Below are 25,955 nucleotides of genomic sequence, written 5' to 3'. Positions count from 1 at the left end.
AGCAGTGTTCATGAAGTCAAAATCATCTATGATGGGCCAACCAGTTTGATGAACATTTGTCTGTTCCTTGTCCGTATATTTTGTCTACGGCCGCGTCACAGATTTCTTTCCTAATCAAAAATTCAATCAAGGCGTTTTCTATCCCTGCAGCAGTGGCATCTGTAATTTTGCTGGTTACCGAGGAAAGAAACATTCGCCTCGCCATTCTGAATATATCGAACATATAGCAACCCTGCTTATGAACGGTAATGTCACAAGTCTCATCCAACATTATACCGATGAAGTCACTTGCATGTATACTATCAATCAGGGACTTCTCGATCACACGTTGAATACACTCTTCAAACTCCATAACTATCTGAGGACGTTTGTAATATTCAATGTCTAAGCCGTTCAGATTCTGTAGATGCATGATGTCAGTGAATACATCGCATGGAAGGTCACGTTTAGCGATCAGGTAAACAGTACGTAATTGTGCAGCGTATGCCTCGAGTTCGTTACTCTTACCCTGCAACTGCCGGTCCTCTGCAGATTTGCAAGCAGTAGTAAATTGCGACCTCAAGCTTAGGATTTTAACACTTGTGAGATGACTTTTTGAGTCCTGATGACGAGTGAGAGTTGAATGTTGAAAATTGGAACAACCTTCATGAACGGGCATGTGACATTTGCTTTCAAACATACATCGCATTCCATGACGTTTCGCTCTTCAGAGTATCGAAGCCATTTAAACCTATCGAGCCAACTTCTGTTGAATGTTCGTAATTTTGCTGACTTGGCCGGGGGGCCTGATGTATCAGTATCGCATCTGCTGTTTCGGCCTCGACCAAACCTGCATCGTGCTGGTTGCTGCGGCCGCCGAAAAAACTTTCGCAGATCGGCCTGTTTTGGGTGTTTGACACGACCCGCCATGATGCATAAACATGTGTTAATCGACGCAAACAAGAAATCGACCAATTAAGAATGAGTTTACATTTTGAAAGTCACTTTTTACGGTAATAAAATTTGTTTCCGCGGGTACCATTGGTCATCAAACAGTGGAGGCCAATGCACTACGGAGCATTCCATTAAAGTATGGGGTCGGTAAGGTTTACTGGGATGTGTTTTACGTGTCCAGCAGCTTCGCGAGATGTACACTAGCAACAGATATTCTGCGTCCGAAGGGACGCGTAGTTTAGTTTTTGAGGGGTCCTGCGTCCGGTTTTATGCGTAAAGGATGCAGAAATGCGCGTCATGTAAAACCCTGCGTACCATTTGATATGCTAATAATACTCATTTGCAATGCAAATCCCTCGAGCACTTAGCATAACATAGTCAATGTCATTAGCATCTCAACTTGACATTCCGTCCAGCTGGGTACGTGGCATGCGCACCTGCCACCCAAGGACGTTGGCCCAAGCCCATGTTTAGTACGGGTGGGAAACCCGTATCTTTAACCTCATGTCCCTTCTAAGTACGCCTGCGCAGGGCGTATTGTCATCCAAGTCGGTGACAAGCCAACCCGACAGATCGCCCATTAAGCAGTAATGGACTGGCCGTCTCGTTCTTGTACGGCAACGAACAGTGCTTCAGCGGCTTGTTTAGGTCATAACCGTCGCCTGCCGAGCAGCTTACCCAACTAAGGCGGTCAAAGATGAAGGATGCCAAAATTGTCAACAGCTGTCTCGGCCTCCTCCACTGGGCAAACATGGCTCCTTCAAATAACGTGGCCAGCACGTCTACGTCATCAGCGGTGATGACGACCCGTCATTGACGCCCGAGTGCGTAAAACTCGGAATATACCGACAGGTACCTCTACCTGGGTCGGTCATACTACGTATAAACCAAACACAGGTCTGCCAACTCCCGTTAGACTCGGCCGGTAGCCGAACTTCACAGGGACAACATAGGCGTAACAAGTCGGTGAACAACGGTTCACGCACCTAACCGCAGCCGCCAAGTCGGTGAACAATGGTATCAAATTTTGAGGCCATGTTCGTGAATGGCAAGGCTGAGGCGGTGTGTTTCGTTGCACGGCTTGAACGTCTAGAGCCAAGTGCAACCGACAACGTCCGACATCTGAGTGGGTAGTCTTTTCGAGAAGGTAACAAGTCGGTTAAAAGCGGTGGTTACCCTTCACAAGTGTCGCTCAGGTCCGTTCGGATCAGTTCCATGGCAGGGACTAATCAAGCCAAGTCCGTCAAATCCGTCCGCACTTCCCGTCAATCAGGACTAAGTCCGTGATTTTCGTCTCGCACCATTGGCAAAAAATTGCACCGCCAGCTGAGGCGGTCTTAGGCCGTTGCCTTACTGATTAGCATTGCCGAGACGGTCAATTTCGGCCGCAATCTTTGTAGTGCCTCAGAGCCAAGTTAGTCCAAACTCCGCTAGGATACGTCACCGTGCTAACCTGCCAAGTACGCTACTCGTCCCCCCCAAAAAAACCAGTCCCCCAATGGGGTAGGGGACTGGCTGGGTAGCTTCTGCACCTTTCCCTGTCGTTGGACTCCCTGTAAACCCATTTCGAGAGCAAACACCGTTCCTCGCCCAAAACCTGTCCTCGAACGACCCCTAGCGTGAGCAAGGGTTTGCTACACGTAGTGCCGACGACTAGGCAGGAAAGGGGGTACCAAAAAGTAGCCCGATTTCCACCGCCTTGGCAGGATAACGGCCATGGCTGCTCAGATTCTAGCTACACCGAATTTCAAGCGGATTTTCAACGACTTGGCAGGAAAAGGGTTAAAGATAGTGTCAATGACACTGTGCTCCCATTTTACAGAGATACTAAGTAGTAGTACACACATGACATTGCATTCTTACAGGTTGATTACCAAGAAAATTCCATTGTAAGTCCAAATTAATCTTATACCCCAGCAATGTGAAATGCTCTATCTCGTAATGACTTTTACACATCTGACAGAAAACATCCCTAGGATCAAGACTATCATATTTTAAAGCAATCCAACAAATACTTTGGAAGAAAATGATTTTTTGACAAAAAAAGAGAAAAATTGCCCCGAAAATACAAATGTGAAAATTTCACCACAATTTGAACAAATCTGACACGGGCCAACCCTAGGATCATACATACAAGTTTTCAAGGCAATGGGATGAGCGCTTTCAGAAAAGAAGATTTTTTGACAAAGAAACGGGAAAATCCGCCCAAAAAATACAACTTTCAAAATTTCACCACAATTTGAAGAAATGTAACTTAAGTCACTATAACCCTTTTCCTGCCAAGTCGGTGAAAATCCGCTCGAAATTCGGTGTAGCTAGAATCTGAGCAGCCACGGCCGTTATCCTGCCAAGACGGTGGAAATCGGGCTACTTTTCGGTACCCCTTTCCTGCCTAGTCGACGGCACTACGTGTAGCCAACCCTTGCTCACGCTAGGGGTCGTACGAGGACAGGCTTCGGGCGAGGAATGGCTTTTGCTCTCGAAATGGGTTAACAGGGAGTCGAACAACAGGGAAAGGTGCAGAAGCTACCCGGCCAGTCCCCTACCATGGTGGGGGACTGTTTTTTTTTGGGGGGGGACGAGTAGCGTACTTGGCAGGTTAGCACGGTGACGTATCCTAGCAGAGTTTTGGCGAACTTGGCTCTGAGGCACTACATAGATTGCGGCCGAAATTGACCGTCTCGGCAACGCTAATCTGTAAGGCAACGGCCTAAGACCGCCTCAGCTGGCGGTGCAATTTTTTGCCAATGGTGCGAGACGAAAATCACAGACTTAGTCCTGATTGACATCCTCGATCTTTGACCGCCTTAGTTGGGTAAGCCACTCGGAAGGCGACGGTTATGACCCAAACAAGCCGCTGAAGCACTGTTCGTTGCCGTACAAGAACGAGATGGCCAGTCCATTACTGCTTAATGGATGAACGTGCGTCGTATCACTGGGAGGGGTACAGCCCAACAGAGGCTGTGCTCGTGCAACGTAGATGTTGTACCAACCATCTATCGTATGGGTTAGTTCTCCCTAGGCCCTTCAAGCATCACGTCTCCGTGACGCTTGCCTTGATCGCCATGACGCTTGCTACAATGCCGTGACGCTTCAGATTTTTCCCGACACCCTTGATTGACAGCCCCACTTGACAGCTCAGTGTATTCATTGGCATGGGACATCTGCCAAAACTAGCCTTATCAACATCGTTTTTAGTCCTGAATAGACTTTTTCGTGTCAATTGAAGAGTTTACATTAATCAATTGACGTACATAGGTGTTGAAAAACATCGGCCGAGCGGCACATCGGTGTGGCCGTGACTTTGATCATGTTGATCGAGCACCATGTCAACAGCCGTTTATCAAGTTATATGGGGGGATTACAGTGACGTCGATGCCGTGAAAATGCTGGTGGTCAAAGCTATCGGTCAAAATTACGACCCTCAAAAAAGGTTTATAAGGCGTCTATACCTGATGACGGTTAGTCTACATGAAATCTCCATGGCAGTATTACGAATGTGCATATGTATTTTAATTATTTTTCTGTTCATGTTGTTGAGACAAACAGTGAAAGTATCAGAGCAGGAGAACGGTAGAGTTCGTGGGCTGCACACGTTACGTTTACGTGTGCGTCATATTACGCTACGCTGACTTGACCTAGTTTCTCAATGTTGGGGTCCAGTGTGCCCTCTAAGGGCAGGTGGAAAAATTTTTTATTGAAGTCAAATTGAAGAAAAGTTGACATGCTGTGCGTCATTGCATGTATGAACAGGTTATAACTAAAAAGTCAGCAGCAAGAAATATAGCGCCCTCTATGGTCGTATATCTTTCTCGATTCCTGATACTCTCACGTGAGTTAGTGAGAAGACAGTGAAAACAAAGTGAAAACAACAATGGCTGCCTCCTTGCCCTGCCTATCGATCGATCGGCAAGATAAGTTTACTATCTGTACGTAGTATCAATGCAGAGACTTACCGAAATGACGTTTTCAGATGTTTTTTTGACCAAAACTACAGGAAAGCATGTTTTCTGTGTAAATTTTGAATCTGCTAAGCATTTCTAGTCATTGGCAGGCTTTTTACAGCTGCGTCAGTGACGCGTCAGATTACTTGTAATTTCAATTGCGTCAGGCAGGTTTGCCCTGCGTCATGACGCGTCAAATTGGCTTAGCGGGCACACTGTTGGGGTCACTGTCATTTTACAAGTTTTTTGGCTAATCGTGCAATCGTTCTTTTGCATTCTTGTCATCTTTTTTTTATTTCGCGCAAAGTTTTTAAAAATATAAGTTTGGATTATCTTTTTGGTCGCGAAATGATGTCTACAGTGCCATGTGACGTAAACAGGTCAGGTGATTTCCAAGATGGCGGTCGATGTGTGGGCTTTGAGCGTTTCGCGATGTTTTCAAGTTCAGGTCTCTTTTCAGGTTCGCTAGGAGGCAAGTTACTAAAATGACTGGGGTTTCATAAATTTTGGTGACGATCATTCGTGCAAATATGTCTGAATTTTCTGTTATGGTAAACCGTAACAGTCCCTCTATTCATTGGGACCGTGACCGTAATGTCTTTAGCCTATGTGCTCAAAAACTCGCTGGGGTACACAGCCCTGATTGTGTGGCTTTGTTGCTCTGTATAATTTCGTAAACAAGTGACGCAATGTTTCATCGCAAATGTTTCTCCATGCAATGAGAGTACGAGTTGAATTTTTACAACTGAAGTTGGACTGCTGAAGAAAGCAAAATGTGACCGTTCAGTTTTCATGTATGAATTTATTGCAGTTCATGGTGCCACCTGTAAACTTAATTGTTTATTCCCCTGATATGTATGTTCATGCAGCAGTGTATAAGTAAACAAGTCATCGTTGATGACACAGTCCCCACTTGTTAATGGGTACTTTGATTACATGTCCTAAGAGGATAGAGTCCTCTTCATTAATTGAGACATGCCCAAGTTTTGGCTAAGGACACGAAAAAATTGTAACAAAATGGCTGCCATGCAGCCATATTGGATCATATCAATCAAGAAACAAATTGACATACATATGTATGACATAGGTTAATGTCCTTGTACCAACTTTGAATAAAATCGGTTAAGATATGCCTTAGAGTATTATGGCCCTCGACAGGAAAAAATCGTAATAAAATGGCCGCAAGGCAGCCATATTGGATCGTATCACATAACAAATTGACATGCATATGTATGACATTAGTCAATCTCCTTGTACCAACTTTGAATAAAATCCGTTGAAACATGTCTGAGTTATTGCTCTGTACATGAAAAAATCGTAATAAAATGGCTGCCTAGCGGCCATATTGGATCGTATCACATAACAAATTGATGTACATATGTAAGACATAGGTCAATGTCCTTGTACCAACTTTGAATAAAATCGGTTAAAACATGTCTGAGTTATGGCACTGTATATGAAAATATTGTAATAAAATGGCCGCCTGGCGGCCATATTGGATCGTATCACAAACAAATCGACATGCATATCTATGACATTGGTCGATGTCCTTGTACCAACTTGGAATAAAATCGGTTGAAACATGTCTGAGTTATGGCTATGTACATGAAAAAATCGTAATAAATGGCCGCCTGGCGGCCATATTGGATCGTATCACAAAACAAAATGACGTGCATATCTATGACATTGGTCAATGTCCTTGTACCAACTTTGAATAAAATCGGTTGCAACATGTCTGAGTTCTGGCTCTGTACATGAAAAAATCGTAATAAAATGGCCGCCTGGCGGCCATATTGGATCGTATCACAAAACAAATTGACGTGCATATCTATGACATTGGTCAATGTCCTTGTACCAACTTTGAATAAAATCGGTTGAAACATGTCTGAGTTATGGCTCTGTACATGCAAAAATCGTAATAAAATGGCCGCCTGGCGGCCATATTGGATCGTATCACAAAACAAATGACGTGCATATCTATGACATTGGTCAATGTCATTGTACCAACTTTGAATAAAATCGGTTGAAACATGTCTGAGTTATGGCTCTGTACATGAAAAAATCGTAATAAAATGGCCGCCTGGCGGCCATATTGGATCGTATCACAAAACAAATCGACGTGCATCTGTATGACATATGAAGTAATCCTTGTACCAAGTTTGAATGAAATCGCTTCTTGCATCTCTGAGATATCTGCGTGAACGGACGGACGCACGCACACACGCACGCACGCACGGACGCACACACGCACGGACATGACCAAACCTATAAGTCCCCCCGGACGGTGTCCGTGGGGACTGTATAAGTAAATAAAAGGCATATAAAATGACTACAATTTGCAGTGACTGTTTTATGTCTGTGTATGTATTTAAATATATGTTAATGTATGCAAATTAATTATGTAAATTTAATGCATATTTCCGACATGCTTGCCCTTGATCCTAGGGAGAACACTGCACTACCAAGAGCTAAGATGGTACAAAACTGCACCTTACTATCAACTGCACAACTAACCTGTTAGGAAACTGTAACACTAACAAGCTACATGTAACTGTGCACTGAACTGGCCAAACTACGTACACGCTTTCTTTCAATGGCGAAGCTAGGTCGTTGACACTACCTCAAAGCCGACTGCACTGTGTGACTCTCCCAAGTCGTTCAAAGTACGTTGCCAAGTGACACAACCCAGGGGGAACAGGACAGGTTTGAGGGTGCTGCCGCACCCATAGCACTAACCCCTGGGTCTTCTAGTAACCCATGAGCGAGGTGATGTTTCCACGGCGTGGACGTGCGTGACGGTGAACGAGCTTTACTGCCGCAAAAGTAAGCAAGAAACGGGGATAAAAGTACACGTCCCCCGGGGCAAACAACGCCCAAGACCTCGTTATTTTCTCCACACAACCCCATGAGCGGTTGCCCCTCTATACGGGTATGCAAAAATTTTTGAAGTCATGAAGATGTGGGCGGTCTTGTTACCCTACATACTGTCAGTTAACTCGTTCCTGTAATATGATTGGTTCCAACAAAATTTTGTTGGAGAACAGGATTTCAACAGTGTGCCTTCAGTTGTAGTAAAGGGTCATAGGTCGCAGTGCGCCGGAGCGCCTGCACAAGACTGAATCTTTAAGTCTACCAGTACTTGTCCAGACAAATCATTGACTTCAAATAACGTCCGACCAGTTAAAATGGAAGGATTCACAAAGCAAGATACTTGAACAACCATCAATCAAAATACACATGCATAACATGTACAGGACTAATGCAATGCTATTGCTCAGATGATACCGCGTATGGCAGCTTTCGCTACTGCGTACAATATATTGTGACGAATTGAACTTATTTTGTAATTTTTATACCGGTATGGTAGAACATTGTTTTCTTCATTAAAGTGGAAGAAGAGCAGTTGATTTAGCTAAAATGTGGTGAACATTGGTGAAAAAAGTCCCGCTTTCAATAGCCAATTTTGCCCCTGTCAGTACACACTCCGTAAATTTTACAAGGTACATCGAATCTATAACACCAGATATATATATTATACTAATGTATATCTCAAACAACGGGCGAGTTGGTCTCGGGTAAGTTGGAATCAGGCGAGTTGGTTCTGAGCAGGTTGGAAAAGGTGCGAGTTGACTGTAATCCTGTTCCACATGCATGTCAATCCCAGGTACCAGTCAACTCGCACCTTTTCCAACCTGCCCAGAACAAACTCACCCGATTCCAACTCGCCCGAAATCAATTTTTAATTTTTCACGAGTACCTTGCAGTGTTTCCCCTGGGTTCCAAAATCTTGTAGCAAATTTGGCTAGAAGCCCTAAAAAATTATTCGCCAAACGAGATATTCAATTAGCCAAGCCGATATACCACTGATCACAAATGACGTCATTTCTTTCTCATTAATATGCAAAAATAAATATTTGTCTGCATTTTCCGTAAGAATGACGGAAATAAACCCTGTTAGTGCTACTATGGATACTAAAAGTAACACCAATTTATGGTTCAGATTACAAGGTGCCAACATCATCCACGCATACAACATAAAATTTGTCCGAATTTCAAGCGACACCACGCGAGCGACACTTGTCCAAAGTTAGGCGTATGCAACTATATTCAGTAACAAACCTGAAATCGCTATCGTGCGATACTGTACATATCGCTACAGACAACGGCACGAAACCTGGTTCAGCATACTAGTTTTTTCAAACGAATCAGATATCCATTCTCGTAGCAGTTCGAAAGTAAAATACTCTCAGACTTGAGAAATATGTGCATTTTTTTAGACTTCCAATACATTTGCTTTACGCTTGAAGTTTAGCAAGCGAAGCTCGGCGCTCGGACAGCGCACAGCGTATCAATGGAGCTCGGGTCAGGGGTCATCATCAAAGACGTCAGTGTGTATTCACAGCAAGCTTGCTATGGATCGCAGAAATCACGGATCATAAATCCAAATGTTCACGTCTCTATTATGTAAACAGAACCGTAAAATATCAAATATATACCATTTTGATATGGAGAAACATCTTTTTGTTTCACTGACGATCAAGTTAAATGCTCAAATATCGCGACAAGACTTAGCTTATTTGCACGATGTGAATGCGGAACTAGGCGACTCAGCGGACGAGCGAGCGCCTTCTCTGAAAGTCCGATGTCACGTCACAATACACCACGGTCCGTGATACACTGAAAATTGTCGCGAATTTATATTTAAGGAAGCCAATTCACACAAGTTTCTAATGCCAGTAAAGGTATTTTCTTGTTGGCAGCAATACACCACGAACAGTTTCGCTATTCAGGTGTGCCTTACTCGCTCTACGTTCTAAAAAATGCCATGTGTATGCATGCCGCTACCTTCCTTTCCAAATTCACGGTCGACTTTCGTACATTGATCATAATCTTTCTTTCCATTTCATAGCTTTACTTGCGCGTAGAATGTGTGTTGTAGGGGTGGTTCCCCCCATATTGGTGGAGCAGCCAAAGTCAAAAAGGAAAGTTTGCCATTTTTGCTTAGTTTCACAGTCACTACGATCCTTCAGTGTTGACGATGACATGGCTGTCACTGCACGGAGTTTAATTTCACACACATTGCGCGTAGTCAAACCCAAAACTTCGCAACATTTTAGTCAACTAGTCATGATATACATGCGGTACTATTAATTTGTGAGTTACTTCGTTACAATTTATTCATACTGTATGTGTTACAAATAGGATCTCCTGACGCATAAGGTCGGGGATGTAGAGAGATAAAGCATGACGTCTCAAGTTGAATGCAGGACATCGATGTGCGCGCGGACAGACAAAGTGATGACGTCATAGTGCAATTTTCGATTCGCAAGTTTGGCTAACTTTTGCCAAAATCTTCTCGCCAAACGCTACTTTTTTCTCGCATTTGCGATTTGGCGAGCGGGCAGCGGAAACACTGCCTTGTCCTGACAAATCATCGACTTTAAATAACGTCCGACCAGTCAAAAGGAAGGACTCACGACACAAGATACTTGAAATCGACAACAACAATCGACCAAAATACACATGCAGGACCGTGGCTAACGGCACAATGCTATTGCTCAAGCAACCATCAACCAAAATACATGTGCATAACATGTACAGGACTAATGCAATGCTATTGCTCAGGTGATACCGCGTATGGCGGCTTTCAATATGTTGAATTTGTGACGTATTGAAACTTATTTTGTAATTTTCACATGGTAGAACATTGTTTTCTTCATTAAAGTGGAAGAAGAGCAGTTGATTTAGCTGAAATGTGGTGAACATTGGTGAAAAAAGTCCCGCCTATCAATTGCCAATTTCAGGCCCCCAAATTTTGACAATCTCCTGTCAGTGGACACTCCGTAAATTTAACAACACAAGGTGCGTAGAATCTATAACACCAGATATATTATTATACTACATGTTACAGTGTACATCTCAAACAACGTGAATTGGTATTGGGCGAGATGGTATTGGGCGTGTTGGTTTCGGGCGAGTTGGTTTCCGACGAGGTCGTATCAGGCGAGTTGGAATCAGGTGAGTTGGTTCTCGGCGGATTGGAAAAGCTGCGAGTTGACTGTAATTCTCAATCCCTCAGCCAATAATAATAATAGGTGTCATGACAAATATCCTTTTGGTTTGAAGTACAAAATAGAGCATAATATCAACGGTATCGACTCAGTTGATTGACTTAGGAAGATTACCGAGTTTCTTGAGCCAGGGCATTGAACGACAAGAGCATCCTCCTGACTAGCACAACAGTTTATAAACTGCTGCAAGAGACAATGAGGCTGGATGCTCTGACGGGAATTGGTCAATTGGACCCCATGCCGATTGGACCCAAGTCAATAAGACCCAATGATAGAGATAGAGATTATTTAATCATTTCACATTTTGTTGGTCATCTAACGTATCACTGACCGGCATTAAAAACACTGTGACTTGTATTGCTCAAGTCTCTGGTCTTTATATAATTGTGCAACGAAATTCACTTCGACAGCGCTGGTACTCGGAGACGGCAACACGGCCAGCAGTGCTAAACAGTGAAGTACAGCATGGAGATAGTAGATAAGTACAGTATGTACGGTACATTTGCTGGGCTAGCTTTGGCGAGCTTTTGGAGCCAAGGCCGATACACGGTGGTCGTCTTAGACTTCGTCAATTGCCAGTGAACTCCAAACATTAAACTACGTAAATCAAAGCGATGCTCGAAGAAATTGTATGAGTTCATGATTTGGTAGAACCTTGCGATCAATCACGGGGTCCAATTGACTTGGGTCCAATCGGCATAGGGTCAAATTGATGCTGACCAGTGCTTAGCCCTGCGTACAGGTCTGTGTGTTCACGGCGTTATACGGCCTTCCGTATAACGCCGGGAACACACAGACCTGTACGCAGGGCTAACAAGTGCTGAGCTACGGAGGGACTTAGCTCTGCATGGCAGGGCTGTGTGTTACCGGCGTTACACGGCCTCCCACCACATGTGGTGGGAGGCCGTGTAACGCCGGTAACACACAGCCCTGCCATGCAGAGCTACGGAGGGACTGTGTGGCTGAGATTGACATTTTCGGGGTCTGTCATCAAACAGTACAAGTCTCTATCTCTGTATCTAAAATGACTAACTGCGATCAGAAACATACCTTTACACGCACTTATCAGGAAATAACCATTTGAGGTAATCTTACTGAAGGAAAGATCGACGACAGGTCGTGTGTGTCCGCTGCACGTCAGAGGAGTCTGTTTGATTGCAGCCATTTTGGATGGTATGGACAGCGCCCTCATTCGAAAGCTGCCTTCCTGTCCTGATTTTCCTGAGGCTGGCCGGAGACACGAAACACGAAAAGCATTGCAAACATCATGAGATTAACCGACAGATATTATTTAGTATGCTAAAAAGACAATTTACTCAGTGCATATGCATATTACGTAAAAGGGCGACATTAAAGTTAAAAAAAAGGATGGAAATAACTTTAAATCTTGTTTTAACCAGATTGGAGCAGGTTTCTCAAAACAAATGACTGCAGTGTGAGATAGCAAATATTTATGCAAAAACTATGCATAAAGGGATGTAACTTTTTTTTTGGCTTTACCTGCATGCTTACTAAACTCTCTCTGTCACATGATATTACAGGCGGCTTAGTCTCCTTGTCTATTTGTTTATGCGAGTTTGTTTATTACTTTAATATGTAATTATTTCCATATACAACAAAGAACAAACTAGAAAGCATTTGCAAGCAAAAGCGAAGTTCCAGAGACCAGAGCAGCGGAAGAAACAAGAGAATGTGTGACAAAGATAGGTGCAGAATGAAAGACTGCTTTGGATTTTAATATTCAGGGCTGATAGCAGTAAACACCATAATACAACTAAAAGCAAGGCAGTCCGGGGAATTACAGTACACCGATTACAAATGCCTACATGTACGGTAAAAACGCAACAGATACATACGGGGGCGACGACGCACGGAAATGTTTATCAGACGACATTCTCGCGAGCCAGAGCAATAATTTTCGCTCCGCTGACCTACGCAAAAATCAATCGCTTGACGGGTAGCGCTGAGTTGTTGCCGTAAAGAGGGGTGTCATTTACGACGATGATCAGACGAGAGGAAACATCGGACCTAGGCCGTTGAAATTGAGCCACATGCATTTTCATTTGATTAAAAGCACAGACTAAAACAATTTTCATTGCTATGTCGCTGTTTTCACAAGATACTGACCATTTGATCTTGGAAAGTTGAGTTGCTTTTACGTGCAGCCAACGCATGCCGGTGCATGACAGACAGTACGTTCACTATGAATGCCTAGCTCTGCATGGCAGGGCTGTGTGTTACCGGCGTTAAACGGCCTCCCACCACAGCCCCGCAGACTGATATAGGAAAAACCGCTGGTGGCTCCTCAGAAATACGGCGGGCAGTTTCTCCGCCAAAACAGCCGATTTTGAGTCCAAATTTTGCATTGATCATCGTTTTCGAGCACACCCACCTCGCCTAGGTACACGATGTGCCCAGCCGCGCTTGTAAACTTTAGGGAAAGGCTACTTTTCAGTCTCTGTGCGAGCGAGGCGATCGATACGCGGCCATGTTGTTTCATGAGCATTCGGGCGAAACAGTATAGCGCCACGTACGGCGAGTATTTAGAGAAAAATAAAATCAAAAAGCAACAAAAACAAAGCGAAATAAAGCTAGAATTATTAATAACTGAACGCAATATGATAGTTGAGCAATGCCAAATAAAAAATAAATAAATAAACAAACAAGAAATGCCCGTAAAACCCGTCCGAGCTGAGCGATGACGTCATAAGCGTGTCGCAATGCATTCTGGGTAATTAAGGTAAAATTTGTGTATAGCATGTTCTATGGTAGTAAAACCGGAAATAGAGAAAGAAAGAAAGAAAGAAAGAAAGAAAGAAAGAAAGAAGGAAAGTGAGCAAAAACTAACAGTTCCAGAGCTGGTCTCTGGAACTAATAAAGAGTTGTATATGTATTAATATTGTCAATAAAGAGTGGTGTTTATCTGTTTTTGTTTGTATGTTTACAAGTATAGTCAATTAATAATTTAAAAACTTTCTGATACAATCCAACATACATAAAATAAAGCATACCCCACCTTTGCCATGAGGAGTAAGCACTTGTGTCAACCAGGCATGTACTGAGACTTTCCAAATATTCACCCTTTCTAATAAAGTATGAGTATCAAGGCTATCTGTTCACCTTCAAAGCAAACTATTTGCCATGAAAACACACTCTGGAAAAGACATTGTCTTACCACACAGTCACACATACAGTATCATAACAATTGTCAATCATTGTCTCATGCTGTCCTTACATGAAGCAGGTCAGACACTGGCAGACCCAGAGGATTTCAGAGTTACTACCGAGTATAACTGGTCTGATCATATCAAAATTTTAAAACTTTATATACGAACAATAGTTTGAGGGAGGGTCACCATATTCTTCTAGAGGAAGTCAAGGCTTATAACAAGACTGCATGATATCTGGACATTCTGGTAAGGACCTTCACAGCAATTGTATGTAGATTGAATCAATTTGCTATCACCAGCGTGGAGCAGTGTGCAGCAAATCTACAACATTTAAAGTCCTAGGAATTTGACTATATGATCTTGTGATATTTACTGGGTCTTATATTTTGCAGTGTCATATTTCCCATGAATGAATGACTTTAAATCTGTTGACAGATACTCACATATATTATCAATTTGGAGCATTCAAAATTCACATCATGGTTTTTGACCAGGTTATAAGCCCATAGTAACCCTGAGGTAGTTACATACACAATAGAAGGCCTATAAAATGAAATCTATGGTTGTTTGCTGAACAGTCTATGATTTTGCAGCTTCCATGCAGCTTTTCACACATCATTTTATGTGGATTTCTTTGATAGTTGAATCTGGTGAATTTTTCAGGTTTGCAATTTATTGCAAGAGGTTGTTGTAGCAGAGGTTTTTACCCACTGTTCATTTCATTAGTGTTCTTATCTCCTACTGGTAGGTTCTTATTTTATAGCACTGTTGTACTAGCTACTGTTGATCTTCATTGATATACAATGAAAGAAAATAAAGAATGGGAGTACATAGAAATCTTAAAGGCTGTTGTTTTGATATGAAAGTGTTTGTTTTGAATGAGTGCTGTCTTTCAAACACAAATTGCACACAGTCATGTTGATTACCGTCATTCTACAAGATAACGTTGGATTACAAGTTGACATTCCTTTACACAGCAATTCAAGGCTGCTTCTATAGCTTTTAATAAATGCTACTAAAATATGAACAAAATGTCTGGGTCAATCAAATTTTACATCGCAAAAATAAAACACTCATCAGCTGTACAAAGGCAACATTGGAAAACAAGCAAAACATTTTATGTTGTGGTAAAAATTTCTCCCTGTCTAAACTGAATATGAGTAGTACATAACCTGGTACTTTTGAACACACTTTTTTGGCTTACTGAGCCGTACATGCAAAGTGCACTTGTTGCTTTAATCTAGTTATGCCAAAAATCATCAGTGGTAGATAAAAATGTCAAAGACAGTAAAAGATACATATCGGCACAGATTTAACAAGTCCGACTCCATTTCAACTGAACAATAGCGCATGTCAAACATGAGAACAATCAAATGAGTGGTTTAAAGAAAGGTTAAGTTGAAAATATAATTTCTTTACTAAAATCCTTACAAAGATACTCTAAAATAACACAATGAAAATAATGAAAAGTACCGCCAATGGCACTTGGACATAATGACCGCCTAGTATTATCGGCATATATCAACAAGCCCACTCACTGTGAATTAGACAGACCACGAAGTCAATGTGCAACATATCTGAAAGACTATTTTTCACATCGCGATTTTAAGCCCATTTTTGTGAGAAAAGGGACATGTATATGGCGAAAAAAGCAGAAGACATATTTTAAATGGTTTGTTGAGTGACAATCATGTATGCATCTCTTGAAAAATTTTGGGGTTATATTAGGTATAACAGTATGAGGTTAGAATACGTGTTGCAAAGCTAAGTTGACAGTAATTAAGATAACAAAATTATACACTAAGCTAAGGAAATCAGAATGAAATAAATGTTGAAAGTAGTAATTGAAGCTAAGACAGGAATAAACTGAATTACTGCTAAAAGTTTGGTAGAAGGCCACCACAGGAATTTGTCCATACCATGGTGGAAACATAAAGCCAATCTTCCCTGCTACCCTTATTACAAAGAGGTCTTTGTCTGAACAAAGATAAATCAAATTTGCTGTAGTAGTTCTAGACATATCACCCTAATTTCAAACATTCATTAAATATGCAATAATTGACATGATCCTGCTAAATGTCTTTGTAGGCTGATTGTTTTTAATGACTCTGTGCAATATTTGGATATCTTTCTTGATGCGCATGCTTTCGCCAAGATGATCAAGTGGGGCAGCAAAGTCATGGTCATTTTTTTGTCTAATACCTTGTGTAATTTCATGAACTTCACTGGATTTCAGATCATTTGAAAACAATCCATCCATGACAGGTTTTAATTGTAATATATCTTCATTTAAAGGACATGTGAAAGTTTTCAAATAATTATTTGTTCCCTGTAATTTCCTGTGAGAACACAAGGACAGATACTTGTGCTAGCTTGACGACTAAACTAAAACTTGTAACTTCATTGTCTAACAGTAAAGACTGTAACATGTGACGTCATGAATACTTAATCTCTGGAATGTGAATGTCAAAGTCTGTATATTGTCTAAAAACAGTCTAAAATGGTGTACCTTCAAAATACATACATGTATATGGAAGGCCCCTAAAATCAATTAGTTAAAAAAGGGTCAACAATTTCCCATATCTATGTAACTCCTGATCTGTTTGGCTGCATTTTAACAAATCATAACCATGAACATAGTCTTAACATCTGTACCAAATATCAACGCTGTCTGTTCAGCAGTTTGTGAGTTTTTGTCGTTTACGGAAAATTTTCACTGTCTGATATAAACTCAATCCCATCACAATAGCATAATGACCTACGGTCAAGTTTAAGAAAAGTTGTTGGACAGGTTTTGAGATGTCTCAATCTATAGCTGACAGCACATGGCATACAAAAAGCCATGGATTTGTCCAGCTGACTCAGCCATGGATTAGTCTAGCTGACTCAGCCATGGATTAGTCTAGCTGACTCAGCCATGGATTAGTCTAGCTGACTCAGCCATGGATTAGTCTAGCTGACTCAGCCATGGATTAGTCTAGCTGACTCAGCCATGGATTAGTCTAGCTGACTCAGCCATGGATTAGTCTAGCTGACTCAGCCATGGATTAGTCTAGCTGACTCAGCCATGGATTAGTCTAGCTGACTCAGCCATGGATTAGTCTAGCTGACTCAGCCATGGATTAGTCTAGCTGACTCAGCCATGGATTAGTCTAGCTGACTCAGCCATGGATTTGTCCAGCTGACTCAGCCATGGATTAGTCTAGCTGACTCAGCCATGGATTAGTCTAGCTGACTCAAGGTCACTTTTCAAAAAAACACATTCGGTCATTATGGCCTTGGAGTTTGAGGTTGACCAAAAAAGTTTAATCTCTTACCAGATGTTTCTTGACACCTATCAATACTACAGTGAAGGCCAGAAAACACAGGTCAACACTTTCATACATCTCTGTCCCATACATCACTTTATAAAATGAACTTTACTTTCTACTTTAATGAATTGTGCTTCTGGCTTTGAACAAAATGTACTGAGTCTGTATTAAATTCAACAAAATTTTGTTTAAAAAAATAAAAATTGAGTAATCAACTGGATACAGTGGTATGACTGACATCAAGTAAACTGTGTTTACATATTATTGATACAACAAATGTTTATTCATCTATTTTGTACTGTGCTTTCCCGAAGACTTCCCATCTGCAGCCACTTTATTTTTCTGTGAAGAAAAATATTCTTAAAGTTAGATGAAAAAAATCCAGTGTATTTGATATGAAACAAGTAATCCTTCATGACATTGTCCCTGTGCAGTAACATTATGATGGTATTTTGTCAAGTTGGAAAAGGCATTGGTTGGTTGTTTTGAAAAATGTTTTTTAACAGAAATTATCATTTCGGCTGGGAAAAATATAGGGCTAATTTTTTCCACAATATGCGTAATATCTAGGTATATGTCACATGATGTATTCAAATTTCCATGGTGGTTTGCTGAGTGAATTATCCATGTGAAAGAATTTGTGAAAGAAATTGGCCAAGGTATGTCTGAGATACTTTCATGAACGGACAGACGGGCAGACAGAACTTAATCTACAAGTTTCCCTCCCCAGACAACTATAAAAAAAATACCGTCAAGGACAGTGTGCTCACATTCGATTTGAATTGGTCCATTCAAGAAATATTTAAACCAGGAAAAACAAGAATGACAAAAGCAAATAAGGTCTGCAACTTAGGTACTGGAGGTCATCTTTAGGAACATACATATCAACTTCTATAGCAATGGAACAAGCAGATCCTAAATACATAAGCAAATGTCAACAACAAAAAAAAGACAGAGAAGGCTTGAAAAAAAGAAAAGGTGGGAGTGGGTAAAAAATGTACAAGGGATCTGGTAAAAAAGTAATGCTACCTCATCAATCTTCTAGACCCTACCCCCTCCTGAATATCAAATGTTCCACCCCTTAGTATTACATAAGACCAGATGACAGGAAATGTATTTACAACCTTGGGGATTTTTTAATTAATGGGATGAGTGTTATCATTCTAATGTAAACAGCACTTAAGTTAGTTACAAATAATGAAATGCCTTCCACTGTGGGCGGTGATTACAACATATGGAATTATCCTGGATCCAAATTTCTCATCAGTTCTTGTATGTCTTACATAGAAAAGTTGCAAAAATTGGTTCGCAATGAAAAAATGCACCTCAGCTTTGTTTTCTGGATCAAATTTTCCTACAAATTGATACCAAATATGACAAAATTATGTTCACAGCCTTCTAAACTGTCTCACAACATATCCTGGGTTGTGTGGGTCATTTAAGGTCACAAACTGAGAAAATTACCTAAAATATACAAATTTGGGAGTTTCCCAACACTTTGAGCAGAAAATTTATCTAATAACATCCCTCAGGACTTTATACCAAATTACAAAACTATCAAACAAGTAATTTTGAGAACAAGTTTTCTTGACCAAAAATGACAATATTGTCTTAAAAATACAAATTTGTATATTTCAGGACAATTTCCACATATCTAACTATTGTCATCTCTGTACGACTGTGTACAAAATATAAAAGCTGTCTGTCCAGGGGTTTTAAAAAGAAAATACTGTTTAAGATTTTTTGACCAAAAATGACAAAATTGCTCCATAATAGTAATTTTCCCAATTTTGTCATAATTTCAACAAATTAGAAGAGTAACACCCTCACAAAGATCTGACCCAAATTTGAGAGCGATTGGGCTGGGGGTTTCAGAGAAGAAGAATTTTAATTGAAAATGAGAAAAATCAAAAAAAATATCAGCAAAAATACAAAATTAAGGATATCTTCACAATATTCATAAAACTGTATTAGGTTCACCTAAGGTACTTGCACACAAATTTTCGAAGCAATCAAAACAGCGGTTCTCGAGTTATTAATTCTTGACAATTTTCACATTTTGTAAGCTCATTTGCATAATTTTGGCAATGCAGACTTCATTTGAACAAAATCCCATCTATAGCCCAGGATGCATCCACACACCAAATACCAAGCTGAAACGTGCAGCGGTTTGTGTGTTTTTGATGTTGACGGACATACTGTACGTACAGACATACATACATACATACATACATACATACATACATACATACATACATACATACATACATACATACAGACCAGTGTGCCCTCTAAGCCAATATGACGCGCCATGACGCAAAAAAATTCTCTGTGACGCAAGAAAATTTTGAGTTGAATAGGAAATAATACATGGTGACTCAAGAAAAATTAGCAAATTTTCAAATTGACTCAAAAGTTTTCTGTAATCCTGTTAGTTAGAGGGCACACTGACATACATACATACATACATACATACATACAGACGCCATCGACTTCAGCTTATACGATAAATTCACATTGGTATAACCAAATGTGAGCTAAACACAAATGTGAGCTAAACACAAGAAAGGAATATTATGATAAATGTACTTTGTAACTTATTTTCAGTTCAAAATATACTGTTTCCCATATTGCACAACATGGGAAAATTTACATGTTAACAAGTCATTGACAATGACATAGTCCCAACTTGTAATAGGAGTATTAGTCTTGATGGGGCAGGGAAATGTGGTCATTAAGAAGTATCACTGGAGTGTATATGTTGAGATCTATGGGCACATAGGTCTATGTCGTTGTTTCCAATTTGAAACACGAGGCATGTCTAAGTTATGGTTCTAAATCGGGAAAAAAGATCAGACCTCTATCTGTATTGGCCAGCCAAGAAATACATATGTGCATAATAAATGAGGTACAAGATGTGATATCTTAAGGTCTATTATCCTATCAAAATTGAAGGGTATAGAACTTGTGGTTACTGAGATATGCATATGTATAATCAAGGTCAAAGGTCATCGAGGTCACGTGACATTTTGAAAAAAAATACCGTAAATGACACTGTACCTTCTCTAATGTGTGGCCAGATCAGGTAAATGGTTGTTGGCATAGAGTTGTTGGCAAATAGTTGATGATGTAGGGGATGAGGTGGGATATGGACCCAAAGAACCCAAGAGATGATTAAATACATCAATCAAAAAAATTGTAAGCTACAGTATAAACTGCCTAAAGATAGTTCAATGTGGAAAAAAGTTAAAAAATTCAGAAATAAGAATTAACAGTCCAAAATAGTAATGATGCACTTCTCTACTGACCTGAGTGCATGTGAAATACACAACCTGGCATCTGTAAATTAAGTGTATACCAAGTGAACATTTTAAGTCACTTTTAACTGTTTTTGATGGAATTTCCAAAGAGTCCTATGGAAATGATGAAAAACACTTATCTGGTCTTGTGTTTGTAAAACCTCATGGCTGATAATTGTCATAGTATTGAAAAAAAATTGAAAGTGAAGAAATTACTGTTTTTAATAGGCATATTTTCCTTGAAATACATGACCACGTGTAAAGAATATATGCTAAAAGTGTTTAAAAGTAAATTTCTTTTCAAAAAATAATTTAATCTGTGACCAAAGGATTTTTATTCTTTGAGTTTACAAATTCAAACATTGCAATTTGTTCAATCATCTTGTGCAGTGCAAAATTTATAAATGACTGAAAAATAAAAAAAATTGGCAGAATTACAGTCTTTGTGATGTAAAATTATGGGTTAACATTACGATAATTGTTAATCTGTTTGAAGTACTAATATACTATAATTTAAAAAAGAAAAGTTCATGCAGAAACGGTAACATATATTGTCAGCAATGTAGTGTTAATTTTGACTTTACATCAAAATATGCCTTTGCCGGATACCAAATATATAGGGCGAAATATTAAAATCAGCCATGTTCAGCAAAATCCACACAACAGCATTGATCCTTTTCTAATTTGATTTGATTTGCCTTTGTTATCCTTGTATGACAGTCAGTACAATATCAGGGCTCGAACTTAACGGTTGCCCGCTTGCCCGGGGCAACTAAAACCTGACATCGGGCAGGTAAAAATAAATTACACTTGCCCGGTCGGGCAAGTGATAGACTTTGATCAAATTTACATGTTCTGGGAAAAAAAAAACACAAGAAACTTTGTGGAACAATGTTTGCTGTTATCGATTGTCAAGGAACTGAAACGGGTACCACAACCGACAAGCCGGACGTCAACATTCAGCAAGTGATATCCAGTTGTTGTCTTTCCTCCCTCGGGAAGTCTAATAGTTCTTTACCGGTTCCATGATGCAGTGCGTGCCAGGGTATACAAGGCGTACGTTACGCATAGAACTTTTTAGCCGTAGGGTACACGCAGGGTACGTTTACTCATAGAACTCTATGGCAGATTACACCCTGACCTGTATTTTCGTAGCTGATGGTTATATTATACACGGGGCATTATTTGGCATTGCACATTTGTGTCATTCTTCTATAACAATCCGTTGTATAAAACAAATCAGCATGTTTTCGCTGTTTTGAGCTTATATACGGTGTTTGATAAAGTCACTGCAATGCATTGTGGGATAACCGGGAAAAGGTCTATTCATTAACGTATTACTTGCACTTGTTTATCGCTAGTGACTCCCAGGGGGTGTTGGTCAGTAATATCAACAGCCACTTTGCACGTGGTGACCTGACTGAGACAACGCAGACTGTACGTCATAGCGAAGCAAAGCACCCTGTTTTCATGTATATTTTTGAAATCTACGCCAGATAAAGTCACAGATTCCGGAACAGGATCTGTGTCAGGGGATACAGTACAGGTTCAACCGGCTGGCCACTCAGAAATCGACGGTGATAAAGCTAATGGCGCGATCGCAGCATCGAGTTCAGTGGAAAGTTAAGTGAAGAAGCAGAAGTGCGATATGTATATGAAAGGAAACGACAACGGAAGTTTCAAAACTTCAGGAAAAGAGATTTGCTGATGCGAATATCAATTGATGGGCCACCCCTTCAGCTATATGACCCCAATCCTGCACTAGAATATTGGTGGACGAGTGGGCAGAGATCACGAAGACCAACACTAATGGATCGTAAAAATTAACACGATTATCAATATAGACAACACAGAACTTGCATCGATATGATGCTGTCGGCCACATTTTGAGATTGCTTGGTCTTTGTGATCTCTGCCCAAACAATGTAAACAGACAAAAAAAAATCGGGCAAGTAAGTTTGTTCATCGGGCAAGTAAAATTTCTGGAAACTTGCCCGCAGGGCAAGTAAGTAAAAAAGTTAAGTTCGAGCCCTGAATATGGAACTTGAACCCAACACAGTGAAGAAGTATGCTGTCAGTTGAATGGTGTGGCTGCATCCACATGCAGCAATAGGAGTGCCTTTGTCTCTCACCCCTCATTTCCAACCTGTCCCATCTCTGAAAAAATAGTTTGGTCTTATATTTATAATATTAATAATTTCTGTATTTGTTAAAATGTGCACATCTCAAAAACTTTTGATCATAAACATTTTCATTGTTTTTTATGGCTGTCCAGTCAGTTAACCTGTTTATTTTGAATATTTGGGCATTTTTCCTCAGTATTTGACATTTTCAGAATACCCTCTTATTCAATTTGTCATTTTCTAAAAGTTAAACTGCTCCTTTGTGTGGTCAAGCTTTCCACAAGCATCAAATGTGGTATTTCATATAGGAAGATCTGCCTCTAGAGGGCGGGCATCATGAACGGTGTTTGTTAGTTATTTCCTCCACATAAACTTCTGATTGTACTGTAAACATTGAACATGGCCGACGTCCGATTTTCCTGTCTAAAACTTTCACTCATTTTCGTTCATATGGGAAGAAAGAGTTATCTTGAAATATTGAGGTACTCGCCGATATTTTGCAAAATTAAATGAGAAAAAAATGCTACGAAAATGCCGACAGGCTTACATAATGACCGTTTTCAGACTCAGAGGCATAGCATATGATTATCTGCAGGTTATGCATTAGGCCCATATCACGTGAGGCCATGAGGGGATATCCACGCAACGCAGTACCAAACACTAGCGCACACAGAGTGAGCAAACACAAATTGAGTACCCCTAACGTCAGCTCAGTAGTCTGTAATAGATCATAGTCAGCTAAGAAACCTTGGAGAAAGGCTTAACACTGTGGCTATGCCGCTAAGTCCCTTGATTTTTGTCACAGCTCAAAATCGTTCTCCTACATCTCAACCTAAACCATGAACACCTCCACCAATTTATGATATGACCCATCACAATGGCATGACGTCAACGGATCTTGACAGACGGAAGTAGAAGTTGACACCAGCATACTGGTTTTCAAATCTAATACCTTCTCCGTCTATAAATAGACACGAGAAGGTAAAAAAATTGTATTGCTAGTAAATCCCTATATGCCAAAAATCAGACCTCTAGCTCTATTCGCTTGCCCAGAATTAGACATGTGCATAATTAATGAGGCAAAGCGCGTGTTGTCATAAGGTCTCCCATCCTACTAAATATAAAGGACATAGCACTTGTGGTTACTTATTTATTGACATAAACGTATATTTTAGGTAAAAGGTCATTGAGGTCACATGACATTTTGTCAAAAAATTTCTATCCTATAGTTATCCCTATATACCAAAAATCAGACATCCAGCTCTATTGGCTTGCTCAGAATTAGATATGCACATAATTAATGAGGTACAGTATGTGGCGTCATAAGGTCTTCCATCATACCAAATATGAAGGGTGTGACACTTGTGGTTACTGAGTTATGGACAAATATGTATATTTGAGGTCAAAGGTCATTGAGGTCACGTGACATTTTGTCAAAAAAATTTTATTGCTAAGTTATCCCTATTTGCCAAAAATCAGACCTCTAGTTCTATTGGCTCCCTCAAAATTAGATATGCACATAATTAATGAGGTATAATATGTGGCGTCATAAGGTCTCCCATCATACCAAATATGAAGGGTGCAGCACTTGTGGTTACTGAGTTATAGACAAATATGTATATTTGAGGTCAAAGGTCACTGAGGTCACATGACATTTTGTCAAAATGTCTGAGATATCTGCGTGAACGGATGGACTCACGGATGGATGAACGGACGGACATGACCCAATCTATAAGCCCCCTGGACTTCATCCGTGGGGTCTAAAAACTGTGTCACTGCATCCTTTTTGCAATATGAATACGATGAGAAACTAAATTTTTATATTTCTTGGCCTTATACATGGGAGTCTACGGAGAACTGACTTAAACATGGGAGTCTATGGAGAACGGCCTTATACATGGGAGTCTATGGAGAACTGCCTTTCTCACATTCCTGGCCGCTGGGAGTGCGGGATCGACGGTGTGGGAAAAATCGATCCCACACTCTCAGAAATCGTCCCACACTCTGCAGTAAATATTACACGAGCTCTGATTGGATTGTAAACAGCCTGTTTCGTTCCGCACGCAAAATGTTATCCAATTGCATGACGAGTAACACACGGACTAGAACTACAAAGTAAGCAGGTCAAAGTACAGTGGCAGACGACAGAGTTGTCACGATTTTAGATAATGTTGTACGTGCCCCATGTGAATATCACGTATTTTATGGTCATGTGAGAAAGAGTATCTCACACACCAAGGACCTGGGATCAGATTTCTCACACTCGTTGGGAATATTTTGTCTCACACTCGCCTGCGGCTCGTGTGAGACAAAACATCCCCAACTCGTGTGAGAAATCTGATCCCAGGTCCTTGGGGGTGTGAGATTCTATTATATACATGGGAGTCTATGAAGAACTGCCTTATACATGGGACTCTATGTAGGTGTAAACTAAAAAGTCCTCTAATACAGCCAAATTTGATCGCATTGTGAAACAAATTGATGTGCATCTGTATGATATAGGGTACTATCCTTGCGCAAACTTTGAAAGAAATTGACCAGGGCATGTCTGAGATATATGCGTGAATGGACGGACGGACGCATGGATGGACGGATGGACGGACGGACGGACGGACATGACCCAATCTATAAGTCCCCCCGGGACTTCGTCCGTGGGGACTAATAATCAACATTCCATTTCTCTACAATGGTATATATAAATTGCTAATAGAACTCTTAGTGTGAGTTTGTATATCTATGTATTGATATATACCGGTACAGAAGTTAGCAGAGTTCAGGTGTCCTTCCATCACAGTAACCTGATAATAATATACTTTACCTGAAATTCAATGTAATGAGATTTCTCCCGACAATGTTCATCAAGTTGTTGTCTTCCTTCCAGCAAAACAACATCACAGAGTGTGCAGAAAAACGCTTTCACCATGTAATTCTCCCCTGAAAATACACAACATTTTATAAATTACCCTATGTCCTGTATCTGTATATGGACATCTTGTTTTGTGTAAGAATTATGCACATTGGTTGATCCCCATCACTATAGTATTGTTCACTGTACCACTTCCTGTATCATGCCTTTTGCCATGTACTTTTCTTATAAGGTCTCA

General features: G+C 40.5%; 2 protein-coding genes across 3 annotated transcripts in view; both read right to left on the bottom strand.

Annotated features, from left to right (window-relative positions):
- LOC139151014 (serine-threonine kinase receptor-associated protein-like) overlaps positions 1 to 12,150 on the bottom strand; it is an 86,194-nt gene extending 74,044 nt beyond the window's left edge. Inside the window, exon 1 of the mRNA XM_070723534.1 lies at positions 11,999 to 12,150. Within this exon, the coding sequence (XP_070579635.1) occupies positions 11,999 to 12,140 (142 nt within the window). The 5' untranslated portion in view covers positions 12,141 to 12,150. The remainder of the gene's footprint in view (positions 1 to 11,998) is intronic.
- Positions 12,151 to 15,082: 2,932 nt separating this feature from the next.
- The window catches only part of LOC139150999 (uncharacterized protein DDB_G0283697-like), a 29,330-nt gene continuing 18,457 nt past the window's right edge, over positions 15,083 to 25,955 (bottom strand). For both annotated transcript variants that reach the window (XM_070723524.1, XM_070723516.1), the window contains exons 5-6: positions 25,670 to 25,785; positions 15,083 to 17,771 (exon numbers count right to left, since the gene is read on the bottom strand). In XM_070723524.1, coding sequence (XP_070579625.1) covers positions 17,718 to 17,771; positions 25,670 to 25,785 — 170 coding nt within the window. In that variant the 3' untranslated portion in view covers positions 15,083 to 17,717. The remainder of the gene's footprint in view (positions 17,772 to 25,669; positions 25,786 to 25,955) is intronic.

The sequence above is a fragment of the Ptychodera flava genome, chromosome 2 (assembly GCF_041260155.1).
Source record: "Ptychodera flava strain L36383 chromosome 2, AS_Pfla_20210202, whole genome shotgun sequence".
NCBI classification, from domain to species: domain Eukaryota; kingdom Metazoa; phylum Hemichordata; class Enteropneusta; family Ptychoderidae; genus Ptychodera; species Ptychodera flava.
The sequence above is the reverse complement of the archived record's forward strand: the minus strand, read 5'-3'. Positions and strand labels throughout refer to the sequence as shown.